This window comes from Macadamia integrifolia, unplaced genomic scaffold (genome assembly GCF_013358625.1).
Source record: "Macadamia integrifolia cultivar HAES 741 unplaced genomic scaffold, SCU_Mint_v3 scaffold_138A, whole genome shotgun sequence".
Classification (NCBI taxonomy): Eukaryota; Viridiplantae; Streptophyta; class Magnoliopsida; order Proteales; family Proteaceae; genus Macadamia; species Macadamia integrifolia.
Window position 1 is genome coordinate 105,079 of NW_024870622.1, and position 27,351 is coordinate 132,429.

The following is a 27,351-nucleotide window of genomic DNA, read 5'->3' on the forward strand; positions in this document are numbered from 1 at the left end:
GGTTGTGCCCGTGAAAGGCTGTCGCCAGCATGGACATCCACTGCTACACTTATGGATCTTAGTGATTATGAAGACGAATTTGCAGATGCCCTACCAGCAGCACCTCCATTTACCCCTTATCCTATGCCTGTTCCATACCCAGCACTAGCACCACCAGTCCCACATGTGTCAAACCCCCGCCCTAGTTCTCCGGCTACATCCTCTACCCCTGCGTCTAGTCAACCACCTAAACCCATCCATACTATCATTTCCCCTTCGGAAAATACTTTATCTGAGTATCTTATGAACCTTTCCATCACAGATCCTCTCCCTTCTTTCATGAATGAAGGACCACATCCTGCTGCACCTCATGTTTCAGAAATGGATGATGACCCTGAAGATCCACCTAGACCACCTACTGTCCCACCTACACCTTATACCCCATATCAAAACCAGGACCCTAAACAGTTTTTCATCCTGGATGATATCCCTGTTCCTAAATGGGCATCACGAATTGCAGATTTTCATACCTGGATCAATGCCGAATTATTTCATGAAGGAGCCTCCATTGTCACTGTCTTGTCTAAGTTTGTTGCTAGACTCCAAGGAAAACTCATGAAATGGTATTTAGCTCTTGGCCCTTACAGACAACTGCAACTTGTGCAACTTACTGAGAGCCAGTTTATTACCACTCTCTACCAAGAGTTTCTCGGCCCAGTTTCAAATGATCTCCCCAAGGCCCGTGATGAATTTCTCCAAATGAAGTGTTGTTCTCTGCTCAGATCAGATCTTGACAAACATTTCTCAAGAATGACTGACCAATTTCATAAAATCGATGGTATTGATGATGAAAATCTCAAACAAGTTTTCTTGAACTCTCTTCCAGAACCTCTTGGCGCAGATACACAGCAGTTTTTGAGAAACCGGAACATTCGTTTAGCCTCATGTACTATTGGTTCTCTTTACAGCTATGCTCTTACTGCCCTTGATAAGCTTTGCAACATCAAAAAGGTCTGGAAAGATTTACAAGATCATTCCGATAAAGTCTCCTCTGCCTGTGATACTTCTTATCTCAAAATTAAGTGCAAAGATGACAAATCTTGTGATTGTTCTATTAAGAAATCCTCTCACCACAGAAAATTTCCCCCTTTTTCTCACCATCAGAAATGGAAACCAAAGAAGAAGTTCTCTTTCCGATCTCCAAAGAAAAAATGGAGATTTCTCAAAAAAAAGCAATTTAGAGGAAAGAACAAATCTACTGCTTGTTATGTCTGTGGGAGGAACGGACATTTTGCAAAAAGATAAGGTCATGCACATGCTATCTTCCCTTCACCATGAAGATCTTCAAGATGCGGACCTTGAATCTTTATACTCTCTCGATGAAGCACCTACAGAGCTTTCTCTATTTGCTATTGATTTTCCAGCTACAGACTCAGACCCAGAGTCTTCCCTCTCCGAGTCCGAGGAATCTGATCCCCTCTACCAAGTGATCCCTTTTCTTTCCCCTTCTCACACCAGCCTCCAATCTTCTCTTCTCCCATGTCAATCAGTTTCTCTCCCTCATGTCTCAGTCCAAATAATCCCTGAACCTTATGCCAAACCTATAAAACTCATTGCCTTCTTAGACACAGGAGCTGCTACAACAATCCTGAACCCAAAAATCCTCCCCAAACCCTTTTGGAAAACTCAGGATCCACCCCTACCTTTTCTTACAGCTAATGGTGAAATTTTCCATATCACCCTAGTGTCTAAACATCCCATAAAAATCCAACTTCTCCCTACCTTGTCTGTTACCCATATTGTTCTAGGAACCCATTTTCCCGGCAAAGACCTCATCATAAGTTTTGATGTCCTCAGCCATCTCCCTCTTCGATGGACTCCCCAAGGTCTTGTGTATAAACAACAGCTTCTCCCCTGGTCTCCTATTTCTAACCTCTTTTTTGCAGGACCATCTATGTTTGAAGAAATCAAAGCACACATCCTCTCAACATCATGTGCGGAATCTCATTCGGATTTTCTCACCAAATGCTCTCATACTCTATAGCAGAACCCTGACTTCTTCATTCCACTTCCTTTCAAGAAAAATGAGGATGTCAATCCGACAAAAGCCAGCCATCCAGGACTGAATCCAGATCATCTTTCATTGGCTGTTCAAGAGATTCAGCAATTACAGTCCCAAGGTCTTTTGGAACCTACTCTTTCTCCATGGGCATGCCAAGCATTTTATGTCAACAAACGAGCAAAATAAGTTCGTGGAAAATTGAGAATGGTGATTAATTATTGGCCGCTAAATTTCTTTTTGGCTGATGAGAAATTTCCCCTTCTGACTCGCCCGGCTTTGCTTCTTCAGTTAGCCCATGCTACTGTCTTCTCCAAGTTTGACCTTATAGCAGGCAAAAAGAATTCTTTGCCTTGACCTCCACAATCTCACATTAGTGACCATGCCCTCAATACATATCTTTAATTCCATCTACATATTTATTTGACACCCCTCTCTTCTCTAGAACATGTTGGATTAAATCTCTAGACTCCGTCATAGGATTTTTCTAGGTCAATAAGACTTATAGTAATTCTTTTTTCTAGATTTATATCTTTCCATGAGCCTCCTCAATAAGTAAATAGATTTTGTCATGGATTTACCTGGCATAAAGCCAAATTGGTTTACCGAGATATGAGTCTCTCTTCTCAGATGGGCTTAAATAACCTTCTCCCTTAGTTTCGTAGTCGGACTCATTAGTTTTATGCTTCTATAGTTATTATAGCTTTGAATATCACATTTATTTTCGTAGATCAGGACTACAATGCTTTTCCTCCATTTATCTAGCATCTTCCTTTTGTTCATAATCTTGTTAAACGATTGGTTAACCAGTACACCCCACATACTTTTAGGGTTTTCGACACTTCTATTGGGATCTCGTCTGGCCTTGGTGTTTTTCCTACTTTCATCTTTCTTATGGCTTTAAACTTCTGTCACACCAACCTTTCATACATATTGTTAGAATAAACACCAAAGAAAATTAACAAATTCACACAAATTGACACAGATATTTAACGAGGTTCTCACACCTATGTGATGTGCTACATCCTCGGGCGAAGAAGAAGATGATTCACTATGTTGAAAGAAAATTGCATTGAAGATATCTTAAGAACACCCAAACTCGCGGCACAGAAACCTTAACATGAAAACCCCTAAATCTCACTTGCGTACACAAGAAGACATCATGACTTATAATTACTCCTCCAAGTCTGATCGATTCATTGGGTCGCGGCCAATCAGGTCATACTGTAACTGTATTTGAGACAAACATAACACATATCTATAACGTGTGGTGTTGAATAATGCAATCTTCCAAGTTATTCCTACTCAACCTATCTCCATTTAGTGGGTCACAAATACACTCATTGTGTCTCATCACAATGTCCTCATCCTTACCAACACCATTCAGTGAAATTGTTTGTATTGGTACCCAGTTGTTTTTTCAGCATGCCAAATGGCTTATGTTTTAAAGGCACATTTACTTTCAATTAAATTTGCAAATTTTAGCAATGATACTGTGATAGGATTATTTGATACAATTATCTGAAATTTGCTCCACCCCAACCCAAAAATAAAACAGAAGTAAAGGAGCCATCCATTATGCTGACTTTTGAGTCTTGATGTAAACATCTATGCCACTTGAGACCAATAGAGTAAATAGAACAGGGAGGAAGTTACGAGTTGTGACTGTTACTTGCATTATAGTAGCAACCATTCAATTATTGGGGATCAATATCTGAACGTCAAATTGGGTCCAATGGCTTCCTTTGGGAACAGTACTTCGTAATGCAACTTGGCTCCTTTGACCCAAGCCATACTAACCCAAGCCTCAAAACACAATTTTGCAGTAGGTTAGTTGAGACCAGAAATGTTGAGTGGCGGAGCTTCTGAGATCCAGCGCTCTATCTTCCATTAGAAATGTTGTTGAGGAAGTTTGGAACCACTTTGGGCCACATATTCCTTTGCAGAGGGAAGCCAGTAGAAAGATCACTAGCTTTAAGCATAAGAGTTCTCATAGGGTCGAATTAACTATGATGAAGCCTGGCAACTCTTCCAATTTTAGATCTGTTTTGGAATGTTTAGAGTCGCTGAGAGATTGATGCTTGCATCCTTGTCTACATTAACAAATCAAACTTCCTTTTAAGGAATTTTAGATAATTTTGGGCCAATTTTATTCTTGTACAAATGCAGTTCAATTTGGTTCATGAAGTGGGCAAGATTTATTTTTATGTAGGAAGGATTGTGACTAGGTATGAAGAAAACAGATTTACCAAGTATCTAATAAGAGATGCACTAAAAAATGGAAGTATCCGTGGTATGATAATTTGAACTACCAAGATAAAGAAACTAAAAGAAAAAAATTCCTGAATTTTGAGAATATTCTCTTCTAGTGCAATGGTTAAACTGAGGGTGGGTATCGGTGCAACAGTATGGTTGCTCTATTACAACCTGGTAATCATGGGTTCAAATCAGGAAACAGTTTCATGGAGAAACTGCGTGCACCTCTCCCCAAACCTTGCAGTAGTGGGAACCTGGTGCACTGGGTAGCTCTTTTTTTAGTTGAAACCAGAACTATAAAAAAAAATGATTAATCCTCCATTTTGGAATATTTCTTTGGGACTCACATTTGTTTCAATGGAAGAATACATTTGGGCTTACTAATTTGCAGTTATAAAATTTATTTTGTATTTTTTGTCATATTTCTTTCCTGTTACCTGTTCTCCCCCCCCCCCTTTTTTTTTTCCTTTTTCCAAGGTACATGGGAAGAAAGCATGTTTATTCTTGGCAAAATATTGTTGTCACAAACTCACAATGGTCTGTTACTTTTACAAACCCCACATGACGCCTATTCTGTCACATGGATAATGTATTGTTTGAGTTTAAAAATATGTAATATGTTACCGCTAGCGTACGGTATGTTGTAGCCAACGGGTCAATCACAAGGAGATTAGTCATTCTATCTTACTCTAAGTACAGCGAGAGTGAACAAGGGATGGTTGATTTTAGATTATGGTTCTAGAACACGCATATAAACGAAAAAAAAACGACCTACACATTCAACATCTAAATTAAACAATTCTACGCCAGACTACTTTAATTAGAGAAGTAAAATAAATGCTGAAAATAACAACTAAAAAGAAATTCTGCAAATAATAAAGCTAAACTAACAAATAAAGAACTTAAATAGAAAGCAAATAAAGAAAAATCTCAATACATGGGCCAAATTTCTGGGAGAGGCACTACTGTAGGCATCACCTTCAATTATAGCACATTTGTAAATAAGGACACAAGGGGAAAAAAAATAATACTCATGAATAAAATATCAATTTTTAATGAGTAGGCTTAATATCGGAGAGAGGTGATAGGGGACACATCATCGTCAATTTGAGCTCTTACCAATTAAAGATCCTCAAACAATAGGCCAAACTTCCGAGGGAGGCATAGCCAAACACACCTCTTCAGTTTTAACACTTATAAATTGAGGTCACACACACACACACTAAATAGATAGTAATTCGAAATTTAATCTAGAAGAAGGAAAAAAAAAAAAAAAAAAAAAAGAAGCATAAAAATCCTAATTCCCCTACTTGTATTTAAATAAAAATCTTAATTCTACCAATAAACTTTGTCATACCTTGATTATGTGTAAGCTGAATTGAAACTTGATTGATTTGGAGTGATGGTATTGGAACCGAATTATTGACGAAGAACTTGCTCTCTTGAACTTAAAAACTCTTGATTCTTGTCACTTGAACCAATTCTTTCCTAGAACTAGAAAGTTTGAAAGCTAGAACTATGGATTGCAATAATTAAATTAACTAAACTATGAACCAAATTAACAAAGTAAACTAATAATTAAACAAACTAGCAATTAAAAACTGAATTGCATTATCATTAATCACTTGAATAAAAGCTTGAAGAAATATAAGGAGAGAGAAGAGAATTAAGCATAAACTAAGCAAAAAAAACTAGAAAATAAACTAAGGGGAATAATCCTCCTAGGAGGGGGGGGGGAAGGGGCTTTTATAGGGCTTTGATTTTGCCTCCTTCCTTCTACAAATCTTCTTTAAGAAAAGAAAGAAAATAAAATAAAATTCAATCTTGATAAAAATCCTCATTCTCTGAGATATTATGTGAGGAAAGAGAAAAATTGTTTCCAAAACTAACAGATTCTATTCCTTCCATGTAATATTAACCAATATCTTGCAATCTTGACTAAATCAGAAAGGAATCTCTGCATAGCATCTTCAAGTTCTTGTGAGGTGGCAAGGAGAGAGAATAATCTTTAGGATTTTGTAGGAGAAAGGATTTGGTACCAATGAGTGGGTTCCACCCCCTATTGACTTTGGTTCAATGTATGGGCTGCCTTTGGACAAGTTAGTTCAAGCTTGGACCCGTTCTTGGTACACTTGCACTTTCTCTTGTAGACTTAGAAACTGCAAAAAAACAAGAAAAGCAGAAGTAGTACTATCCAAAGTGGGGCAAAATGTACACTTATATCCCTAAGATATCACACATTATTATGCTCATGTATCCATTCCGATGATTGGATAGAGAGGACATGGTCTACATTAGCCATATGTGAAATTCATAGTATTATTCGATCAAATACCCCCTTGTATTAGCATGCATGTGTACCAGTACTTTGGCCATTACTGTGCACTCTTCCAACTCTGAGCGAGAACAGATGGTTTAGGTAGGAAAACCCATGAAAAGAAATGGCTCAAAAATCTCTCGACTTTCTGGAATATAACAAATAGTTGTGACATCAACAACTACCCTCTTTATTTCTTTTCTTTTTTTTTTTCAAGAAAATAAATTTGAACTTTGGATTCCTACTTTCTATATTGCATATCAGTAAAGTATTTCTGTTTTATTTTTCATTCCTATGCAATTTTATTTTGCTTTTATGAGAATTTTCTGTAAAATATTTTCCTTGAAATGGATAAAGCCTCAAGTAACTTATCAAGTAAAAAAGGGGGAGGAGGAGTGGAGCCTGAAGTAGACCCTCAGAATCCAGACAGATAGATTCTCCAATTTTCATTGTTATATGAGATTATCCATCCTCATTTCCTAAAAGCTTGATGCTCTCTTTTATTGTTCTCCATATTCATTTAGCCCTAAATGGTGATACAGTTCCCCTAGAGATCTGTTGCAGAGATGTGTAATCATCATTTACTTGCAGCCTAGAGCATGGCGAAGTTCCTATTGTGCTCTTCAAACACAATCTCATTGTGGTTACTTCCATACATGCTTTGATTCTGGATTTTGTGCTAAGTAAGGCTGGTGTAAATGTGTAATGCATTAACAGATGACACTATTGTGCTTCCTCTTTTTAGCGATCTCAATATTCAGCAAGATGTAGAGAAGAGAACCAAAAAGTGTATATTGAATCCAGATCCACTACTCTTGCATTAACAATTTCTTGATTTAGCAGGGTTGGGTCTTGATGGATTTTTCTTTCACCCATTGACCTCGTAGTTATAGTCGTACCCTAAAGTTTATTCACTAGGAAAAATCTTAATAATTTCAGTGATTATATAGGACTTCCATTCTCATGAAACAGGCTGGATCAAACCGTCATATAATTTTTATATTTGTGCCTTCGGAAATTGGTTTAGAAAGAACAGACAAATTTGAAGGTTACCACTTGGATCCTAATCATTCTAAACAATGATTAGTGCATGATAGCTAAATCGGCAGAACAATTTGGAAGTTGTTGGATGAAACTGATCTTCTAAATTGTTTCAAATGAACTGAATTACTCTTTTTTCAGATACCTTTGTGGCTTCATCTCTTGACAGAGATACAAAATTAATAACCTGGGGTATGGGAGATGCTTGGGTGTTGGGGGGAAGGTTGGTGACTGGAGGAGCTATGAGAAGGCATGATCGAGGATATTGATAAAGCAATGTATATGTACTGTCAGACATTAAGCTGAATTTTAGTTCATAGTCTCCCATAGGGTTCAAAGTTCTAATTTTGAGAAGTTTCTAGATGGTCCTTTACAGAGTGCTTGACTTTGCTTTGCAATCAACACAGTAAATGGGGGGTTTTCATAAGCTATTTGATACTGCAAAAATTCACGACCGAACTGTATCAAGTCTCCAATAACCTCTCACTCCACTTGTAGAACTGTTAAATGATATTTCATTCCTGTCTTAGTATTGAGGTTACTTACCCTTTCTTAAAGTTCTGAATTTGCAAACTAGGCATGCAATATTTCTTGTGTTTTTTCTTTATTTTAGTTTTATTTTCCCTCTCAAAATGCCTCTGGGTAATAACCTCCTCCGCCCTTTGCAGCAACTGCAGTTGTTCTCTACTGTACCCAAGTTCAGCTGGCTCTCTTTTGTGCAGTTGGTGTCAGTTATGCAGGTATTTCTTGAATCATTCAATACAAAACCATACTTTCTTTTATTTGATAAGTGAATTTCATTTCATAATCCCTTTTGTCAATCCCTTTTGCAGTTTTGGTTTTGCATGCCTCACTTCGGAAGTTAACTACTACGAGGCTACTCACTCAGGCGGATGGACATAAAAGGTTTCAGCAGAGCAAATACAGAAGCTGATTACCTTTGGCATCTCTACAAAAGTATATGCTTTTTTTTTTTTTTTTGTACGCATGGAGCTACATGTTAAGTAAATACCTCATCATCACTAAATGGAAATATTAGTTATAGTTCCAGTTCATCAAAGGATGCCTTTCAATTTTGTCCAGTGTTTAGGAAAAAAGAATAAAATCTATTTTATTAATTTCACAGTGACATGCCTCCTGAACGTCTTTAAACAGCATCAATGATCAATGAAGCTAATTATTCATACATTACAGCTCTGCAATCAGGGTGCTTCTTATCAGACCAGATTACTTGTATTCCGGAGGACTGGATTATGGATTCTGCCATTAAAATTCCCTGCTGTGGACTTGAACATTTACTAGCAATTTCGTTCATGGTTTTATTCTTCATTGCATGAGAGAATATATGCATTAATCTGATGTTTGAAGTTTATCTTGTACTATTGCAGATGCAGGCCCAAATCAAAGCAAATTTGATGGTACCTTCCATTTTTTTTTTTTTTTTTTTTGGGATGAATATGATAGCCTCTATTAACACCATGTAGAGAAGCTTTTATGGGAGGATTGGGGTTATTCTTCTTACTCTTAGCTGTTGTCCATACCTGTCAGGAAACTGAAAGATGATCCGAAATTGCTTTCATGACATTATGTTGTCTACATTAAAAAACAGACGTTATGTTATCTACATTTCCAAAAACGTATGGGTACCACTGGGAACCTTAGCCGAAAGCTGAACCATTTGGATGTTTATTTCACAACTATCAGGTTGACTGTTTTTTTTTTATTATTATTAAATAATAATGAAACCATATTCATGTGACTAAAATGACCATAGAAATAGTGAGGAAATACATGCATAGTTTAGGTTTTGTCCCAAGTATGACCTTGAATAGATCTTATTGGAGAGTGATAATCCATGTCAGGACCCTATTTAGGTGAGATTTTTCTATTTCGTTGTGTTCTTGTTGTTTCGTTTTTCTCATGATGTCTTTGGTTGGATCCATCTAGCTGATCTCATTTAGTTAAGATAAGGTTGAGTTGTTTTGGGAACAGCCTCTCCTGCAAAGCAAGTATGGTAAGGCTATGTATACTTGCCCTTCCCAGACCTTGCAATAACAGGAGTCTCGTGCATCTGGTAAATCCAGTAAGCATTTGAGCACGACCACATAATGAGAAACAGGTCTCTATGCTGTATGGTTTTTAATGATATATATGGTTACATGGTTGCTGCAATTAAAGTTGATACTGAGCACATGAATGGGAAAACCCTGTAGTTATCCATATACTAAAACCAAATAGTGTGTTCTGTTTCTAAACAGACAAAAAAAAAAACATAAACACAAAAGAATGAACCAGTTTAGAGGTTCCATGCACTTGTAATTAAACTGCCCTGCAAACTTACGCCATGAAGGCACTAATCCTCATCTTCATCTGCAACGACAGTAGAAGCAAGATTAATGATTAGACAGAAGGTGACACTCACATGAGCTAAAAATGGGATTGTTTACATAATAATGAGCAAATGAACTCATTTTCAAAATATTTCTTAATACAAGGTTTATTGTGATGAAATAAAGTTTGAATAAACTCAAATTCATTTGACCCACGTTTGACCTAGTCAACTTCTATAGAAATATTTTGGTCATTTCAGACCTATCACAACTATTTTGAGATGATTCAAAATATTAGTTAGGAATTATAGAAGACCTCTAAGGCTATAAAATGGATCCTACACTATCTATTGCCTACAGTGTGACAAAATGAGGTGTCTACAAATGGGGAAGACGGGAGATGTACAATGTGGCTAAGGGAGTCGAGGGCAGGGGCTGAGGTGGGATGCGGTTGGAATAGGGAGGGAGAGATCAGGTGTAACATAGTGATTTAGAATTAACAAGGGAAAAAAAAAAAAAAAAAGAAGATAAAGTTCTCCTTTCTATTAGAAAATAATATTGGGATTGGGATTTTGTATAAATTATAGGAGAAGAATGGAGAGGTGATAGAAAATTCCCCAAAATTATATTTATGTAGGAAAGAAAGAAAGAAACACACAAAGGACAATAGATAAAGCATGGCATAACTTACATGAGAGGATGCAACACAGCCCTTTTTCATACAATGGAATCAGTAACAAATCCTTCCTTATCAATTGTAGAGCTCTACATTAGATAATCTTGGAGTTGGGATGATGACAAGTGGTGCTTTTTTCTTCAACACAAGTCCAGATTCTTCTGATAGATCAAGCTCTACATTTTCTGGCAATCTCCACTCAAAGGAATGCAAGAGAGAAGCTAACATGTAAGTTGCCATCCTTTCTGCTAAGGGAATCCCTGGACATATCCTTCTTCCAGATCCAAAGGGAAGATAATTAAAATTGTTGCCCTTACAATCATATTCATTTTTTTCTCTTAAGAACCTCTCAGGGAGGAACTCTAAAGGACCCTCCCATGCATCGGGATCCCTATGTATTTTCCAAGTATTTAAAAAGACATTAGTACCCTTAGGAATAGTAAACTGACCAATGGTGCAAGATTGACTTGGGCAGTGTGGGACCAAGAGTGGGAGTACTCGGTGCAACCTGAGAGTTTCTTTCACCACTGCATTTAAATATGGCAACTTGGATATGTGGGACTCTTCCACTTTGTTACTCATTCCAACTACTTGACCCAGTTTTTCTTGTGCTTTCCTCATTGTATAAGGTTTCTGCATCATCTCTGCAAAAGCCCACTCTAATGTTGTGGTTGTGGTGTCTGTTCCAGCTGAAACAATGTCCTGATAACAAAATTTTAGATACAAACAACATTAGTTTTGTACATAAATGATCAGAAAATGCAAATTAATCTAATCTAATCTAACGAGTTTACTAGTGAGACCCATCCTAATGAATTGGGTTCTTTATATATGTATAGAACATCAATCAATGTATTTATATGAAGCTTAAATATATATATATATATATATATAATGGATTAGGGACAAAGGTGGGCAGGTGATGTTGCTCTATACATGCCTCCTCACACCTAAGTCTATGATAAAGAAGAAGAAGAAGAAAGAAAGAAAGAAGATGCAGTAGAAAGAAGAAGAAGAAGACACGGCCAGAAATTCCAAGCCCTGACCGGATCATAGGGCCTCAGACCTTGTTCAGGCTTATGGCGGGCTCGGACCAGCTCAGGCGGATAGGGCTAAACATGCACCCCTAAGGCTATGATAATGTTTATTTGGCCCAGGCCAATCATGAACCCAAAATTCCTGGCAAGACTGAACTTTCATTAGCCTAGCCCAATTTAGCCCCATTGCATCACTCCTATAAAAAATTAAGACCTATAGATTGGGAAAATTTTCTATCAAACCATCAATTGTAAAATTCAAAAGGAAAATTACCAGTAACAAGGCCTTGAGTTGCTTCATGCTTAATGCTGCTTTATCATCTCCTTGTTGCTTATTAAGCTCCAAGAGAATTCCCAAATAATCTTTGCTCCCCACATCATCATCATCCTTGGATCTCTTCTTCTCTTGCACTGCTTCCATTTTAAGCCGTTCTTCGATTACTGAATCCAAGATTGTATCAGCCCAAGACATTACCTCCTTAGCTTTCCTTTCAATCCCTTGTAGATCAAAGCGAGCAAGGATAGGAAATATATCTGAAACATTGGTCTTACCAAGTAAAGCAACCAATTCCCCTATCATTGTCTTAAACTCTAACCCAATTCTAGTCTTCTCTTCTCTCTTTAGTGTTCCACCCCATAACATGTTCATAAGCATATCAAGCCAGGTTACAAAAATAAGCTCACCAATATCAATTGGTGTTCCAATCTTAGAATAAACCTCTCTCAACAGTAACAGAGATCAAGACTCGTTTACTCATCATCTCGCGGATGAATACCTTACGAAACATCCGCCAATCTGGGCCATGGGGACAGCATAAGATGCTACCACCATATGTGACGATCAATGCTGCAATGGGTGGATTGTGATTGGCAAAGGTTGAATCATGGTCTTTTAAGATCTGTTTAGCTAAAGAGGATGGACTCACTACTACACATTTCCTGTTACCTAATTGAAGCTTGAAGATAGGACCATATATTTGAGCTAGCTTGGAGAAGTATTTATGGAGATCAGGTTCAAGGAAAGGGAGATTACCAACCAAAGGTAAGCCTCGTGGGCCCGGTGGCAGTGGCAACAACTCTCCTTCCTTTGTTGTTGATGATCTCTTTGACAGCAATAGATAAGTAGTGATTGCAATTGTAACCACTGAAAGTGTAACGGTTGGCTTAATAGTGAAGTCTTTGCCATCAGCTTCTTCACTGTTGCACCACCACCATGACCAGCCATCACAAAGAGAACTGATAATTTTACTAGCAGGAATGGATGCCATGAGATCAGTTCTCAAACAGTTCATTAAAGCTTCAAGAACTTGTGAATAAGTGCACTTGGACTTTTAAGAGATTTTAGTTGGCGTGAAGAGAGAGCCAAGGCACTTGTGGCGAATAAGTGCAGTTGCCAATCCAGGTGGCTGTGAATCTTTGCAAACGGTTATGAGTCACTTATATATCTTCACATGGCTTATCCACCTAAATAAAACGGGTATGGATACATACGGCAATTAGACACGGCTACATAGTGAGTGAGAGAAAGGAAGAGATAGGGACTTTTTACAGGGATATCGTCCGAAGAATTTTGGGGAAAAGAGGAAATTTTTAGGACCAAATGAGCAAGTTCTACTTATGGCAATTTTAACTATTTGATAGATCCCCCTTCAGATACAAGTCAAAGAGAAAAGCACCAGATTTCGGGTTTTTAGTGGTATCTTTTCCCTTGATCTTTAAAGTTGGAAAGGTTACAAATTGCGAGAAGAGAGTTAGTACCCTTCGGAAGTCCATGCCTCTCTCAACCTTTGGCTTTCATTCTCTTTAAACTCTAGATTGGCTCCTGAGGTTACTCATCTTTTATTTGATACCTTTTTGTTTCGTAGAGCTTCTTTGAGTGATATCTCTGTTATTCTATCCTTGACTGTTCCACCAAAAATTTTATTTCAAAAAAAAGCGAGATTTCTTTCAGCAAAGAAGCAGCCTGGAGTCGAAGAAGAAAATTTGTACTCTATTTTTTTTCTGAAATTTGTACTCTCTTGAACATGAAGGAAATGCCTCTTAGTTCTTTCTATTTAGGTGCCCCTTTGATAGGTTTGTACTCGTAGCCTTCATGTCTATCTAAGGTTTTGGATAGGATGCATTGTAAGTTAACCTTTTGGACAGTACCTCTATTGACTTTGCCTGGCAGAGCCACTTTAGTTAAGTGGGTCTTAAACTCAATACCCACTATGTCTTGTTTTCTCTTCCCTCGAAAAAATTAGTAGTGGCACCGTGGCACAAAAGATAATAACAAATACTTCATCCTTGTGGGGAAAGATTCTTAAAGCCAAGTATATCTCCCACAATAATATATTGGATTTGCATTTTAAATCAAAAAAGGCTCGTGGATGTGGAATAGCATTACCCATGTTATCCCCCTTAAAAGTATTGTTTGTTGGAGCCTTAAAATATATATATATATATATATATATATTGGGTAGAAGAGCCTTAAAAATATGGTTTGTTGGAGAATGGGATTAGGTGCTAGTATAAATATTTGGAATGACACTTGGCGGTCAAAATTAGATATCTATAATGATCTCAGGGGGACATTGTCATAATGAGGTTATTTTCAAGTAGGGATGTAAATGGGTAGTAAAAAATTCGAATTCGATTCGTATTTGTATCCGATTAAGGGTATCCATATCTAATCAAAAGGAATTTGGAACCGAATTTGAATTATCTAAAAAATAATTATCCGATCTGATTAGATAAAAAATTAATAACTTTGAGGGTTCTTGAAGTTTAGATATGTTGTAGAGAATGAGGAAAAGAGCTACAACAACTTCTAAAGATGGATTGAGAAAAAATTGTATTCCTTACTAGAGATGTAAATAAATAGTCAAAAATCTAAATTTGATTTACATCCATACTCATTTAGAGATATCCATATTTAATCAAGAACTATCCGAATCTGATCCGTATTTGATCTGTTTACATGAATTTCAATTGGGAGATGAAATATCCCATTAATTTCGACCAGTTTTAGATACCAGTAACATCCAAAAACATGTCTATGCCCCCTTCTGCCTCTCATGATGATTTCCTAGTTTGCTTTCATTCCAGAAAAGGTGTTCTCTCCACCAAGATTGCCGCGAATTGCATGATGTCTCAGCGATTTGCTCATTCGCTCAAACCATTATGGTACCACCGTTGGATATTTAAAACCCATCCAAAGTTTAAGTTCTATGGAAACTCTTGAAAAATGGTCTCAGTACCAAGGCCAATTTGAAGAGATTTCTGATTGAGGACTTTTGTCCCCTCTGTAATATGGAAAGGGAAACTGACTATCACTTCTTTCTCTCTTGTTCTTTTTCTAAAAGAATTTGTGCTACAGGTCTGTTGGGGCTAAGATTCGAGAACCTCCATGGAGCTTCTATTGGAGATATGTTAATTTCTACGGTAAACCAACCTCATGTATCTAAATATGATTTCTTTTTTTTCTTTCTTTCTTTTTCTCTTTTCTTTTTTTTTTTCTGCTTGTTTGCCATAACTTGTTATTTCATTTGAATGGTTAAAAATAATTGTATTAAACAAGGGAAGTCTTTAAACCCTGTCTCTGTCGCACCCAACATCAACAAATGGGTATGTGACCCTAACATTGTCAAGTCCATAAGCCAAGATTACTCGAGTCTTGCCCTTACCTGGATAATCCTTTCCGCAGGCTAGAATACCAAGGGCTTGGGTAACTCATGTGATTGTTTGAAGGGCGGACCTTGGCACAACGATAAAGTTATAAATGATCACAAAATCAAATCGGAAAATACCCTCTTTGCAAAATACAAGTAAAATTATATATATTATGATCCTCCCCAAACCCCACAATGGCGAGATCCTCATGCACTAGATACATCCTTTTTTCTTTATTGTATAATTATTTGTGATGGAAGTTTCAACCAAACTTTTTGTAAAGTAGGTTGGGATAGTTATTTTTCAAAATGGAATATGTGTTTGTGCTTCCTTTGATACTAGCTATACAGGGAGCACATAGGAATCAAAACTCTGAAGAATTCTCAATGGGCTACACCAGGCAAGGCAATTAGAGCTCACATTCGCCGTAGACCGATTGCAAAAAATTAATGAAAGATGTTGCAGCAAGTAGAAGAAAGCTGGTTGTGGTAGGTCTTTCCTTTCTTAATGGATATTCAAAACTTTTTTAATCAGTTTAGATATGTAAATGTGGCGAAGAACAGATATATGGTAACAGAATCAGCTTAGCTAGGAGAGCTAGAACTTAAAATATTTTGGGGTCTGCAAATAATAATCTTACCTTTTCTTTGCTTTAGTGAATTCTGATTTTTTTATCCAAAAAATAAAAAAGGGTCAAGCCTAATTTATGATGCCTCCATACATGCAACCATGTTCTTTTCTCTCCGTCTTCTTTTTTCTTTTTTCTTTTTTCTTTTTTTTTTGGTTGGGGGGTTGGGGTGGTGTGGGGGTTGGGGGGATGGGCGTGGGGGGAGGGTGTTGCGAGGAGCGAAACTACGGTAAATCATTCCAATGAAAGAGAAATTAAATATAAAAAGGCAAATACAAACCCGCTCGTTGTACAGCAATTCTGCTGCTGAAAAATCAGAGGGCAAAAAATACAGTATTCTAATAATCATATGTACATAAAATCAAAATAAATATACAAACAGAGAACAGAGCAGTGCCAATGGAAGCATTAGATTCAACCTTTCTTCAAAGTGGGTTGAGATCTCTTGAAACTTGACCCTGCCATCTGCAACATGAACTAATTTCCTATCACTACTTCCTAACGCAATTCCAAAAGAAAACCAACAACGTAAAATCTTCCACAAACGAACCTGGAAAGGAGGAACCTTGCAAGTGGACTTAAATTCGGGTTCTCAGACAGATCCACATTTTGTTCCTTCCATCTTTGCGTGAATTCTGCTTCTGCATTTTCTGTTTCACTGGCAATTTTGCACTTTGTAAAGATGCTGGATGCCAACTCCTGGAGATCCTTTATTGAAGATTCTTTTGAGCTGCACATTTTTTAATCTACTTTGTCATCTTAACCAGAAAACACAAACTACAATGTGAACAAACATCACAAAAGGGAGTAGAAATTGTGAACCTTCCCAGTCGCTGAAGCAACCTGCTGACAAGGACTTCACAAGAACCAGGCTTGACATGCTCCAGATCCATAAGTGAATCTATCACAACACGTGGACCTGTCCCTTCCAAATCATCACCAACTGCCTACATAATTTGTTCTGAGCCCATAAGTAATTCAACATCAATGGTGGAAATAGTATATACAGTCAGAGAAGAGGCTAACCTCCAGCGAGGTTGGTAACAAACCGCATATAAAATACCACTCAGGATAATGTGCTTTAGTGCCAAAATGCGCATTGACAAGATGAGAAATGAAATGAAAGTGCCAAATAAGAAGAGCTACAGCCATGGTGGAGTCTATTTGAAAAGGTTTGTAGTCAATAAACAAACACCTAGCAGCAAAATATCGACAAGGTACACGAAGAATCCAAAAAAATACTATAAGGATACTCAACCCACACAACACAAGGGAACCAAGGAGCTAACATCAACAACATATAGCAACAAGAAGGAACACACAGAAACAGGTCAAAAACTTTGGGAAGAAACAAATAACCAGATAGAATAAAACCTTGACAAATATCAACAGGAAAAAGGAGTTTAGAAAGATTTATGGCCATAACACTCGACAGATTACATCAACCAAAACGATTCGCAAACATAAAATAATCACTCGATCATAAAACCTCCGATCTCAAGATGATCCATGGCCATGAAACCGATGGAGAGTAGGGGAAGTGAACAGGAACTCATGAAAAGCGAAAGGGAGAAAAAGAAAAGAAACAATTCTATCATATGGAGGTTACCACAACCTTTAACATAAAAGATAGTAAATTGGATATGCTAAACAAATGATGACATACATGAGAAGCAATTTTTCTATATGTTTACCTCTTTCAATGAAGGAATAAGCAAAACCGATAATGCAGGAGATGATGCGGCTGCCAAATTTCTTGCATTTTCATCATCACTTGCTTGACGTGATATGGGAATTACTTTGTGTGCATCAAAGTACTCGTGAGATTGGCTGAGAGGAATAGTAGCCAATCAGAAACAATGATGAGCAGATCTTTTCATCATACATTTTCTGGTCTGGCATCTTGTGAAATAGTACAATCATTAGCATACACAAAAACAACACTAATGCTATGTACCTAGAAGAAGCAGAGCTATTTGTTCCCTCTGTTGCTTTACTTTCTTCTCCATCTCTATTAAGCTTGCTCAATATGAACCTTTCCCGAGAATTTGCTTTTCTGACTCCTGCTTGCATAGCAGCTTTCGCCTGAAATATATGCTATAAAATGTTATTCACAGAAGCAAGTAGAATGGTATATATGCTGTACTATAGCCCACAGGCAATCAACCACCTCAGCAAGATTGGTTGCACTGTCTTCAAGTGACGCACTCGAAGATTTCTCTTGGAAACCCAATCTAGATTTAGGAGTTCGAGGAGTGTCAGAATCATCATGCTGGCCACGGAGAACTACAGTGCCACTGGGAGATACATCTTCAAAAGAAGAATATTTGTTGGTAGACTACACAAGAAAGGATTGAGGTTCTAAGTTAATGTCTAGCAAGATAGTATATATATGTGAGGATCAATTCATTGAAGATTTTCTCAATCAGCTTTAAGTATTCATACCAGAATACTTTGTTCACTTAACACTGTAGATGTCTGAACTCTCGGAGATCGTACTACCAATGTTCCCGACCCACTTACAGATGATTGCTCCTGCAAAATGAATAATTCAGTTCCTTCCAGAAATTAAAGGCACAAGAGAAATTGATCAATACGAAAAGAAAGCAAATCTTACATCCTCATGAGAATTATCTTGGAATCCGTCATCATATTGATCTCTAGCATACTTCACTGGGGAGAGTTTGGTTGATTCCTGAACCACACTTCTGGATGAAGAATATAATTTAATACCACTTTCTGAAGTCTTTTTTGGGGCAGCCTGACTATATGAAGCTTCTAATTTCTTTTCTTTTGTTCCAAGCACCTGAGGTGGCTTCACAGCACTGCGGATGGTTCCTGTACCCTGTGATCCATTCATGCTAAAGTCCCACCCAGCATTTCTCAAGGTTTTAACATGACTAGGGTAAATTAGATGTTATCAGTACAAATTAAACTACAAAAACACATAAGCAACAGCAACCCAAATAAATGACAGACCTAGCTCGTGATGTTTTTTCATCTCTTGAATCTCTGTTCACCTTCACTGTGCCAGATGAATCTCCAAAAGCCATAGGACCATTGGTAGGGGTTTCTGGATCATCCCTTAACTGGTATTTGGGCCGCTCTCTATCAAATAAACATAGAAAAAAGAGGGCAGGTTAAATCAGTATAACTTCACAGAATTACCATCATATCTCACACTACAAAACTAAAAATCACATCCTTTGCATCTCAGACACAATAAAAGAAATAGTTATCAGCAGAAAATGGTCCATCAAGCACCTTATTCTTTCCACCAGCCTGGGATTTTTCCTAGCATTCCTGATAAAACGATGCTTTAGAAGTTCCTTGGCACTGGACCTCTGAAATAAAGACAATAAAATAGAGTAAATAAGAATCTATCTTAAAAGTTATTATTATGCATGAATAATTAAAAAGAACTCATTATCAACCCATTAATTTTGCATAAGAAAAAAAAAATTGATATCATACAGGATAACTACAATAATTCGTTGGAAGATTCAAATTTACCCAGGTTCAATACCATAAGGAGCATTAAAAATAAACAAAGCAAACTGCTACGGAAATGCTGTTTCATTGATATCCAAGAAAAGTTCGTTCCATGACAAATAAACTTAGGCAGAACTCACAAGGCAATTTTTCATCCAGGATGAGAAATGGACATCCATGACTTTGTTCATTTAATAGGACGGACAGTTGAAAACTGAAAAGTATGACAATCTTTCGCCACTTAAGAATAGTTTTATAAAAAAAAATGTCTTGTCCATTTCATGGCTAGCAAGACAAAGATACGTAAGATGTCTTTATATCTTTAAAATTTTGCAATTCTCAGAAATAATAAGTGAGTCTTTATCATCTATACTAAAACATTTAACACCAAAAGAAAATAAAATAAGGTACCAGAATGACAAACAATTACCTCCGCAGGATTTTTCTTTAAACATAACGAAACAAATTCTTTCATAGGACGGGAAAAATGCTCATCCAGCTGCACAACAAACAAAATTCTGATTCTGTAAAACAATAATGAGTAATCTGGAAAAAAGCATCGCATGGTTCCATATCAATTGACAGTGATGGTCTTTGCCACTCATCAAAGAACACTAATAGACCTGGGGTGGATTTTCGCGAGGTATGATGAAAAGAACCCTCATTGGGTGTAGATCTGCAAGTGGAGGTTCCCCTTTTGCCATCTCAATGGCAGTGATTCCCAAGGACCAAATATCTGCCTGCATCCAGCAAAAGCTAATTGAGTGAAACAAGTGGTCCAAGGTTCAAAATGGAAAAATACTACCCAAGACAATTCCTCCATGACTTACCTTCTCATTGTATCCTTCTGAATTCTGAATCACCTCTGGAGCCATCCAGAATGGTGTTCCTACAAGTGTCTGCCAAAGCTTAAACCCATCAGTACAGAGTCAATATGCATAGCAATTTTCCTCCAAAAACAAATCCAGAACAGACCCAAGAGGGAGGTGAAACAACCAGGCAGAAAAATGGAAATTGAAATCAGTCTTGCTTTTTCAGCCTCTGCAAGTTATCTCTCATACCCTCTCTTGTGCTTTGAAGAGTGTCATTGGCACATGAAGGCTTGTTTATGCAATTAACAACTTACTAGACCTATGGCCACACTCCATATGCTTAATAGCACCAACAGGAAAATTGATCTACAATAATATGAGACGCATTTCTAGAAAATACGGAATGGATTCACATGCGCCCATTCCCAATTTTCTTGAAAATGTATATAACATTGTACTGGGAATGATATTACCATACCGTATAAGAGGCAGGATAACAAAGCTACGCAAACAAGTGCACTTAAACTAACAATATTTTTGAATATACCCCGACAAGCTTTTCAATGAAAGAAAAAACATCCCTTTTGACCTTTTTATTAGATTCCTTTTTTGAATCCCTCTCTCAAATTCTCAAGTTCAAGATTCAATCTTCCTCCTTTAATCTCTTTCGTTGCTTGCAACTTTATTTAGAAAACTAAAAATGGACTGAAATTCACAGCAAGCAACAAAGAAAGAAGTTGAATAACTACAAAATGTAAATCCTAGAAGAAACTGTAAAGAGACTCATAGAAAACACAAGTGAATGACTGTATGAGCATGATGTCAAGAATCAAATGTCCAAAAATAAGGCAGTACCTATTTCAAGCTTTCCTGTTTCTGTTTAAGGAAGATACATATCAAAGGATAACAAACCTCATAATTGCCACTTTCAATTAAAATCTCTCCACTAAATATGACCAAAAAAATGGGTCATGGAACATAAGCATTTAAATTATGCATGCCAACAAGATGAAAAAAAAACAAAATTGAGGAAAGGAGGAAATAAAATGAAGAAATACAAACTGTTCAAAGGAAGCAGAAAGAAATGGAGGATGCTGTTGATAGATTCTCAATTAAAGTATGACCATGATGGAGTAAGAGATGACCTTTCTTCTCGAAATTGTCTGTGTTAGCTGTGCAGAAACACCAAAATCTGCAATCTGTCACATAGCCAAGGAATTTAAGAATAAGAAACCATCAATAAATGCACAGCCATTCTTAACCCTTCTAATAATTTTTTCCAGCTAGTCAGGGCTGACATTAGAATTTGTTTGGGTGGAAAGGCTTTAAGTACCTTAACATCTCCACTCTCTGACAGTAATATGTTTGCCGCTGCCAAAAGTATAATAGCAAGTTTGCATTAGACAGAAAGGAAATAGCAAAAATTGAAGGATGTATGACATAATGCAAAGCTCACAGAAAAAGCAGAACAATTTTACAATAGAAGTATTAAGAAATAAAGAATTTTTAAAACCCTTGAAGAAGAAATTGTCCAGCAATACAAGACATACAAATAGCTTTTGAATATAACCTTTAATGTCTCTATGAATTTTTCCTTCATTGTGGAGATACTCAATGGCATGCAGCAAGTCACGTAGAATGCATGCTATAGACATTTCATCTAGTGGGCGACCTGTTTGAATCTGCATAATCACAACATAATTACATGATTAATTATACCTAGAAAAACAAATAATGTCTTGCTCTTTTTTTTTTTTTAAACATGAAACCAAAATGAATAATTTGATGGAATAATCTGTACAATAACCGGAAAATAATAATAATAATTTGGTGTCTGGGGAGTTCAGATGCTAAGTAGTAAAGATATCCTGTATCACTGTGTGCATGTAACACTGAACACTTTACACTACAGCCCTTATTATATTTTTGAGCAATTTGCAGCAGCCTCCCCTCAGTTTGCCTATATTACGTCCTCCCCTCTCAAATTTCGTTTATTACATTTAAACCCAAAAATCTAACACCGTAAAAGAGGTGATAGTTTTAGAATACAAAAAGACATAATTACCCATCTTCTTCTTCTTCTTGCTCGAATTTCCCACTTTTTCTTCGTCGTCTTCTTCGTTTTCCCACCTTGAGAGTGGTGCTGTATTAAGCTGCCGAGATTGCAACTGCTGTGCATCAAACTTTCAGCCTCATCAACAGTTCATGAAGTAAAAATTTTGTTTTCTTCCAGAGGGAAATAGTTATCTGTGATTATTCCAGTTACCACCGCAGGCCAGGATGGGAGGAATGTGTGTGTGGCCAGTGGCCACTGGCTAGAGATAAAGATGGAAACCGTGGTGGGCAGAAGAAAAGGCGTCAGGTACATGGAAGAGTATACCACAACGAAGACAATAATCAACGAATCATTTCATTGTGCTGGCCCCCACTTAGGCTCACGCTGATGAGTTTTCAATTTCCACTGTGTACCGATCATGATTTACTGCAATTTTGCAAATGACGCTCCCATTAGCTTTTTTCTGTTGCCCATTTTAATGATTTTGGGTTTGGGTCATTGACTGGTTCTCATCTTCTGATTCTTTTTAGCTTCAATCAGTCCCTCCTCCCCTCAGATTGAAGACCGCCACAGAAGGGCTCTGTACTTGTACTGCAGAGAACCCAAGAGAAAAAGAGCGAGAGAGAGAGAGAAGCCGAATCCGAATCTCAAGGGGGGCTCAGAATCGTTGACAATGGCAGTGTATTAAGGCATCGATATGTCTGTCATCTATCCATTCCACAACAGAGAGACAGAGAGTCTTCAGTCTTCAGTCTTCCAGCGCAGTGCACTGACCATTAGATACCATTTCAGAACTACTTTTTACAAAAATTGGCGCAGTCCACCGAGCGCCAGCCAATCTTGCATGGCAGCTTAACACAGCTCCACTCTCATGGTGGGAAAACGAAGAAGAAGACGAAGAGGTAGTGGGAAAACGAACACCAAGAAGAAGAATAAGGATATTTATGTCTTTTTGTATTCTAAAACTAACAGCTCTCTTACGGTGTTAAATTTTTGGGTTTAAATATAATAAACAAAATTTGAGGGTGGAGGACATAATATAGGCAAACGCGAGGAGAGATTGATGTAAACTGCCTATATTTTTCCTTTGTTACGTAGTCCACCTTGTAGGCAGGATCTGCATGGTTCAAAATTCAAATGCCTCATTGCTCCTTCCAGCCATATAGAGACGAAATCAAAAGAACAACAGTGAGAAGTGAGAACCCTCAGATATTCAGGTGTGCAAGATGTTCATATTAAAATAAGGAGTAACCATCTCGAGCCTTGGCTTATAGTTTTTGCACATTGCTCATTTTGGTCCCTTAGGATGATTGTACTCTTAATACATTCTTCCTATCTGTTATCTAATAAATTGATATATCAACAAAAAGGTGTCAAAGCACCCACCCCCCCCAGAAAAAGAGGATCAGAATTTCGCATTTCAAAGAGAATCCCTAGTTATTTCATCTTCTAAAGAGAAATAATGAACGAACTGTTAACCAAAAATCATGGTGAAAGCCACTTGACAAATCTCCTCCACCCATCATCAGGGCATCAAAATTGTCCCCAACTAGTTTAATCCTTCAAGAAAAGATCATGTTTCGCGGTTGGAGTATCCAATGCGCACATAATGAGATTTCATAAGCTCTCTCAGTCATTACAAAAAATTAAGCAAACAGTAGCGTTCTTTTGTGGTGAATCTGGTATATTTTGTTCTGGAGGAACACTTAGGGAGCGGAATTGCAATTGTTTCTGCATTGATATTTGGTTCCCATAGAACAAATAGGTCCAAAAAGTGCTCCGAGACCAAAGAAAAAAACACACACACACCCAGGTAGAATTGTTTTTTTTTTAGAATCCCTCTAAATCTAATTAAGCCCGAGCCCAAAACTTTTGCATGTGAGCCCTCCTTCGCACTTTCTTCTTCTCTAAGATGCTGTTGTGACAGACATCAGTGGCTCCGACAACCATGGTAGATCCCTACCATCTATGGACCTCCTTGGACCTTAAAAAAACTACCTGTGTCCTCCATCTCTCTCTTCCTCTGTGGTACGTGGCAACCCTTCCCTTGGTCAGCTCTACTGCTTCTTCCTTGGCTCACAAGAATGCCTGCCTTGAGCATAAAACCTAATTTTTTGTGGTCCAATAAGTTTTGGAGCTACAATGAGGCGGAGCTACATCATCTCTCTTCCAGTCCTTGTGGTTCTCTCAGCCATCTGCTTACTCTAATACACCACCATCTTCATCTTCATAGACGATAAGCTCGATCTCAGGATATCTCCTGATCTCATGAACACCTTCATTTTCACGGCCACAGCTTGCATGCGAGTTTCAATTACGCTGCTGCTATCCTGAAGCGACCCTGGTCCAATTCCACCTAGCTTCATCCCGACATCAAAAATGCCCAAACACCCATCCATGAGATCAAACGTGAGGTCACCACACCTCGGGGTCTTCTTTCATTTCATTTCGTTTCTTTGGCTAGCTGTTCTATGAATAGTTCATAACAGCTTTCCTGTTTTCTATTCTTGCTCGCTGATTTATTACCTAAAAACACTTCTCCTAGATCTTCGAGGATTGTCCCATATATCCTGAATTATTCTTTGATTTAAAAATCTTTTCTATTGGTGACTGTTTTGAGTCTTTCAAATACAGTAATACATTTAGAGAGGTAGGCTTTGGAGAGTACACTAGTACAGTTTACGCTTGAGAAGGTTTCTTTGGAGATGAGAAGCGTTGGAACCAGAGAAAGGTGCTCCGGCAGACATGCTTGATCATTCCACTTTGCAGTAGAAGGAGGTGGAGATGGAGAAATGCAGAAACACTTCCATGTTACCAAAATTCCATTCTACCAAGCAGAATCACACCCCCGGAACGGAATCACAAAAAATCTCTTCCTCAGAATTAATCCTATAGAACAGAACGTTACCAAACTGGGCCTAAGATTCTCTGGATCATCTCACCACAAAGGGTTGTTTCCTTTGCCTCTTGGCATGAACAATAGGGAATCAGTCAAAATAACCTTTCCTCCATGGTTCTTTTGTGATGGAGATGTAATTAGAATTTCTAGACTTATATGAAAATTCTTGGGGATTCTTGGAGGAAATGTCGACGCTTGCCTTAGGTTAGTGTAAAAATGTCAACTTCTCACAAATTGCGGCTAGTTAGCTATGAGATGATAGAGATGGGCCAGATGGCCATGTTTGGAACTATAATCAGAAAACTAGAACTGGTTCTTCGAGAATTAAAATGAACCAGATGATCTGGTGATCCAGATTCCAGTTATTAGCATGAATTGTATAATTTTGTTTTTAATTTTTGGGTCTGTATTTTGTATCAGAGGATACCTCCTAGCTGCTATGCAAACTTTTAAACCTAGATAGGACTTCATAATTGATGCTGTAAGGGAACCTATTCTTCTGTTCAGCCATGTAATGTTTACAGCTTAGTTTGGTGCCTCTGACAGAATGTAACCCCTGCCAAGCCAAATAATATTTCTAAGAAAAGGACCCTCAATATCCATGGCTTGTCATTCATCGGTGTTTCTGAAAGTGACAAATAGTTGACAGGAGGGCTGGATGTTTAAAGTTTTTCTGTCCTGAACAGCATACAACATAAAAGATGGTAAATGGACAGGACTACCATTAGATGTCTCTGATGGCAATTTGGCATCCCAATGTTACTTCAAAAGGGCCACCTATTGGTTACATACAGCATCAGTGAAACATAGGTGAGAAAAAAATTCAAAATTCCTCACAATAACAATCTGCAAGAAACACAATCGATTTCATGTCAAAAACAAAAAAGAAAGAAGAACCTACTAGGTCAGCAACAGAACCACCAGCCATGTATTCCATAATTATCCATAGTTTTGTTTGGTGGAGATATGATCCATAGTACTCGGTAACATATGGAGATCGGCATTGGGACAAAACTGCTATTTCCTGGAAGGAGAAGAATTAAAGAACGTAACAATTAAAGAACTACTTCAATAGTTCAATGAAAGACCAAGAATATAAAGGAATACCTTTTGAATGTCTTCGATTTCATCCTCCCTGAAAAATACCATAAAAGCATGCATGTAAGAAAAACACTTGATGATGAAATTACAAGTTAAAATTTTAAATTTACACATAAAATACTTGTTGAAGTCATCAAGGAAAACCAATATTTAAAAAAGAAACCCTTTGCGTGTCACAATCAAACACATTCTTACATACAACTCTAAAATAGAAACAATGCAACTCAACTCACTAAGCCCAAATACAACTACATGGGTAAGCCAGACAAATCCAGTTCAGCCAACATGCCATTCCACACTTGAAGGCCATATTTCTTGCTAACTCAAAGCTTTAAGGAAAAAAAATAAAAAATTAAAAAAGGGTAAATTATATTTGAGGTGCCTTGAGTTTCAAAAAGGACGTTCAGGTTCCTTAAGTTTGAAACTGACGTTTGGGGTTTCTTATTAACAAATTTTGTTATGAAATAAATTTCTTTCCATAATTACCCTTGTAAGCCATTGATTGGGTACCCCAAACATCCACCCAAGTTTGCTTCAAGGCCTTGTCAAGGTTTTTGCCATGGTTTTCAAAACCAGACTGGACCAGGCGGCCAAACCATGTTCAAATGGAACCAGTTCATATAACCTAAGAGTTAGCATGTGATTCAAATAATTTTGAGATTGGCAAGACTATGAGTACCACATAACTTGTAAAGACTCCTATTTCATTTTTTTCCCCCTATTTTCAGGAAGTAACTACATAGCTATATGAAAACATAAGTAAATATTTCTAGAACAGAGTGACAGGACAATGATATCAAGCTTACATCAATTCCAAATATATATGTAAATATCTATTTACACCATAGAATGGATTATCTGAATACATTAGTATCATAGACTCTTGCTATGAAAGCAAACTTAAAGTCAATATTCGCTAAAATTGATAAATATCACCATGAAATAATCAACTACTTATACAAATAATCTTCAGCATGGTGAATCAGAGGATTTTTTTTTTTTTTTTTTTTGGGGGGG

At 37.4% G+C, this 27,351-nt stretch overlaps 3 protein-coding genes across 5 annotated transcripts in view; 1 reads left to right on the forward strand and 2 right to left on the reverse strand.

Annotated features, from left to right (window-relative positions):
* Positions 1-9,304, forward strand: part of LOC122070887 (PRA1 family protein H) — a 93,830-nt gene extending 84,526 nt beyond the window's left edge. The window contains exons 3-5 of one of the 2 annotated variants that reach the window (XM_042635118.1): positions 8,321-8,392; positions 8,486-8,609; positions 9,041-9,304. In XM_042635118.1, the coding sequence (XP_042491052.1) occupies positions 8,321-8,392; positions 8,486-8,586 (173 nt within the window). In that variant the 3' untranslated portion in view covers positions 8,587-8,609; positions 9,041-9,304. Of the gene's footprint in view, positions 1-8,320; positions 8,393-8,485; positions 8,841-9,040 lie in introns of those variants that run through there. The other variant, XM_042635117.1, reaches the window with a different exon arrangement.
* Positions 9,305-10,733: 1,429 nt separating this feature from the next.
* LOC122070896 (3,9-dihydroxypterocarpan 6A-monooxygenase-like) lies at positions 10,734-12,275 on the reverse strand. The gene is made up of 3 exons (XM_042635126.1): positions 11,970-12,275; positions 11,167-11,360; positions 10,734-11,049 (listed from the first exon to the last, which is right to left on the reverse strand). Exons 1-3 carry the CDS (start codon positions 12,273-12,275, stop codon positions 10,734-10,736), a joined length of 816 nt encoding a protein of 271 aa, XP_042491060.1.
* A 3,933-nt stretch (positions 12,276-16,208) lies between these two features.
* The window catches only part of LOC122070900 (serine/threonine-protein kinase svkA-like), a 14,472-nt gene continuing 3,329 nt past the window's right edge, over positions 16,209-27,351 (reverse strand). The window contains exons 4-21 of one of the 2 annotated variants that reach the window (XM_042635130.1): positions 26,341-26,368; positions 26,135-26,257; positions 21,849-21,960; positions 21,612-21,649; positions 21,424-21,477; positions 20,297-20,365; positions 20,090-20,206; positions 19,897-19,965; positions 19,239-19,318; positions 18,954-19,082; positions 18,592-18,874; positions 18,420-18,509; positions 18,145-18,312; positions 17,932-18,059; positions 17,669-17,804; positions 16,797-16,921; positions 16,525-16,704; positions 16,209-16,439 (exon numbers count right to left, since the gene is read on the reverse strand). In XM_042635130.1, the coding sequence (XP_042491064.1) occupies positions 16,400-16,439; positions 16,525-16,704; positions 16,797-16,921; positions 17,669-17,804; positions 17,932-18,059; positions 18,145-18,312; positions 18,420-18,509; positions 18,592-18,874; positions 18,954-19,082; positions 19,239-19,318; positions 19,897-19,965; positions 20,090-20,206; positions 20,297-20,365; positions 21,424-21,477; positions 21,612-21,649; positions 21,849-21,960; positions 26,135-26,257; positions 26,341-26,368 (1,969 nt within the window). In that variant the 3' untranslated portion in view covers positions 16,209-16,399. Of the gene's footprint in view, positions 16,440-16,524; positions 16,705-16,796; positions 16,922-17,668; positions 17,805-17,931; positions 18,060-18,144; positions 18,313-18,419; positions 18,510-18,591; positions 18,875-18,953; positions 19,083-19,238; positions 19,319-19,896; positions 19,966-20,089; positions 20,207-20,296; positions 20,366-21,423; positions 21,478-21,611; positions 21,650-21,848; positions 21,961-25,955; positions 26,011-26,134; positions 26,258-26,340; positions 26,369-27,351 lie in introns of those variants that run through there. The other variant, XM_042635131.1, reaches the window with a different exon arrangement.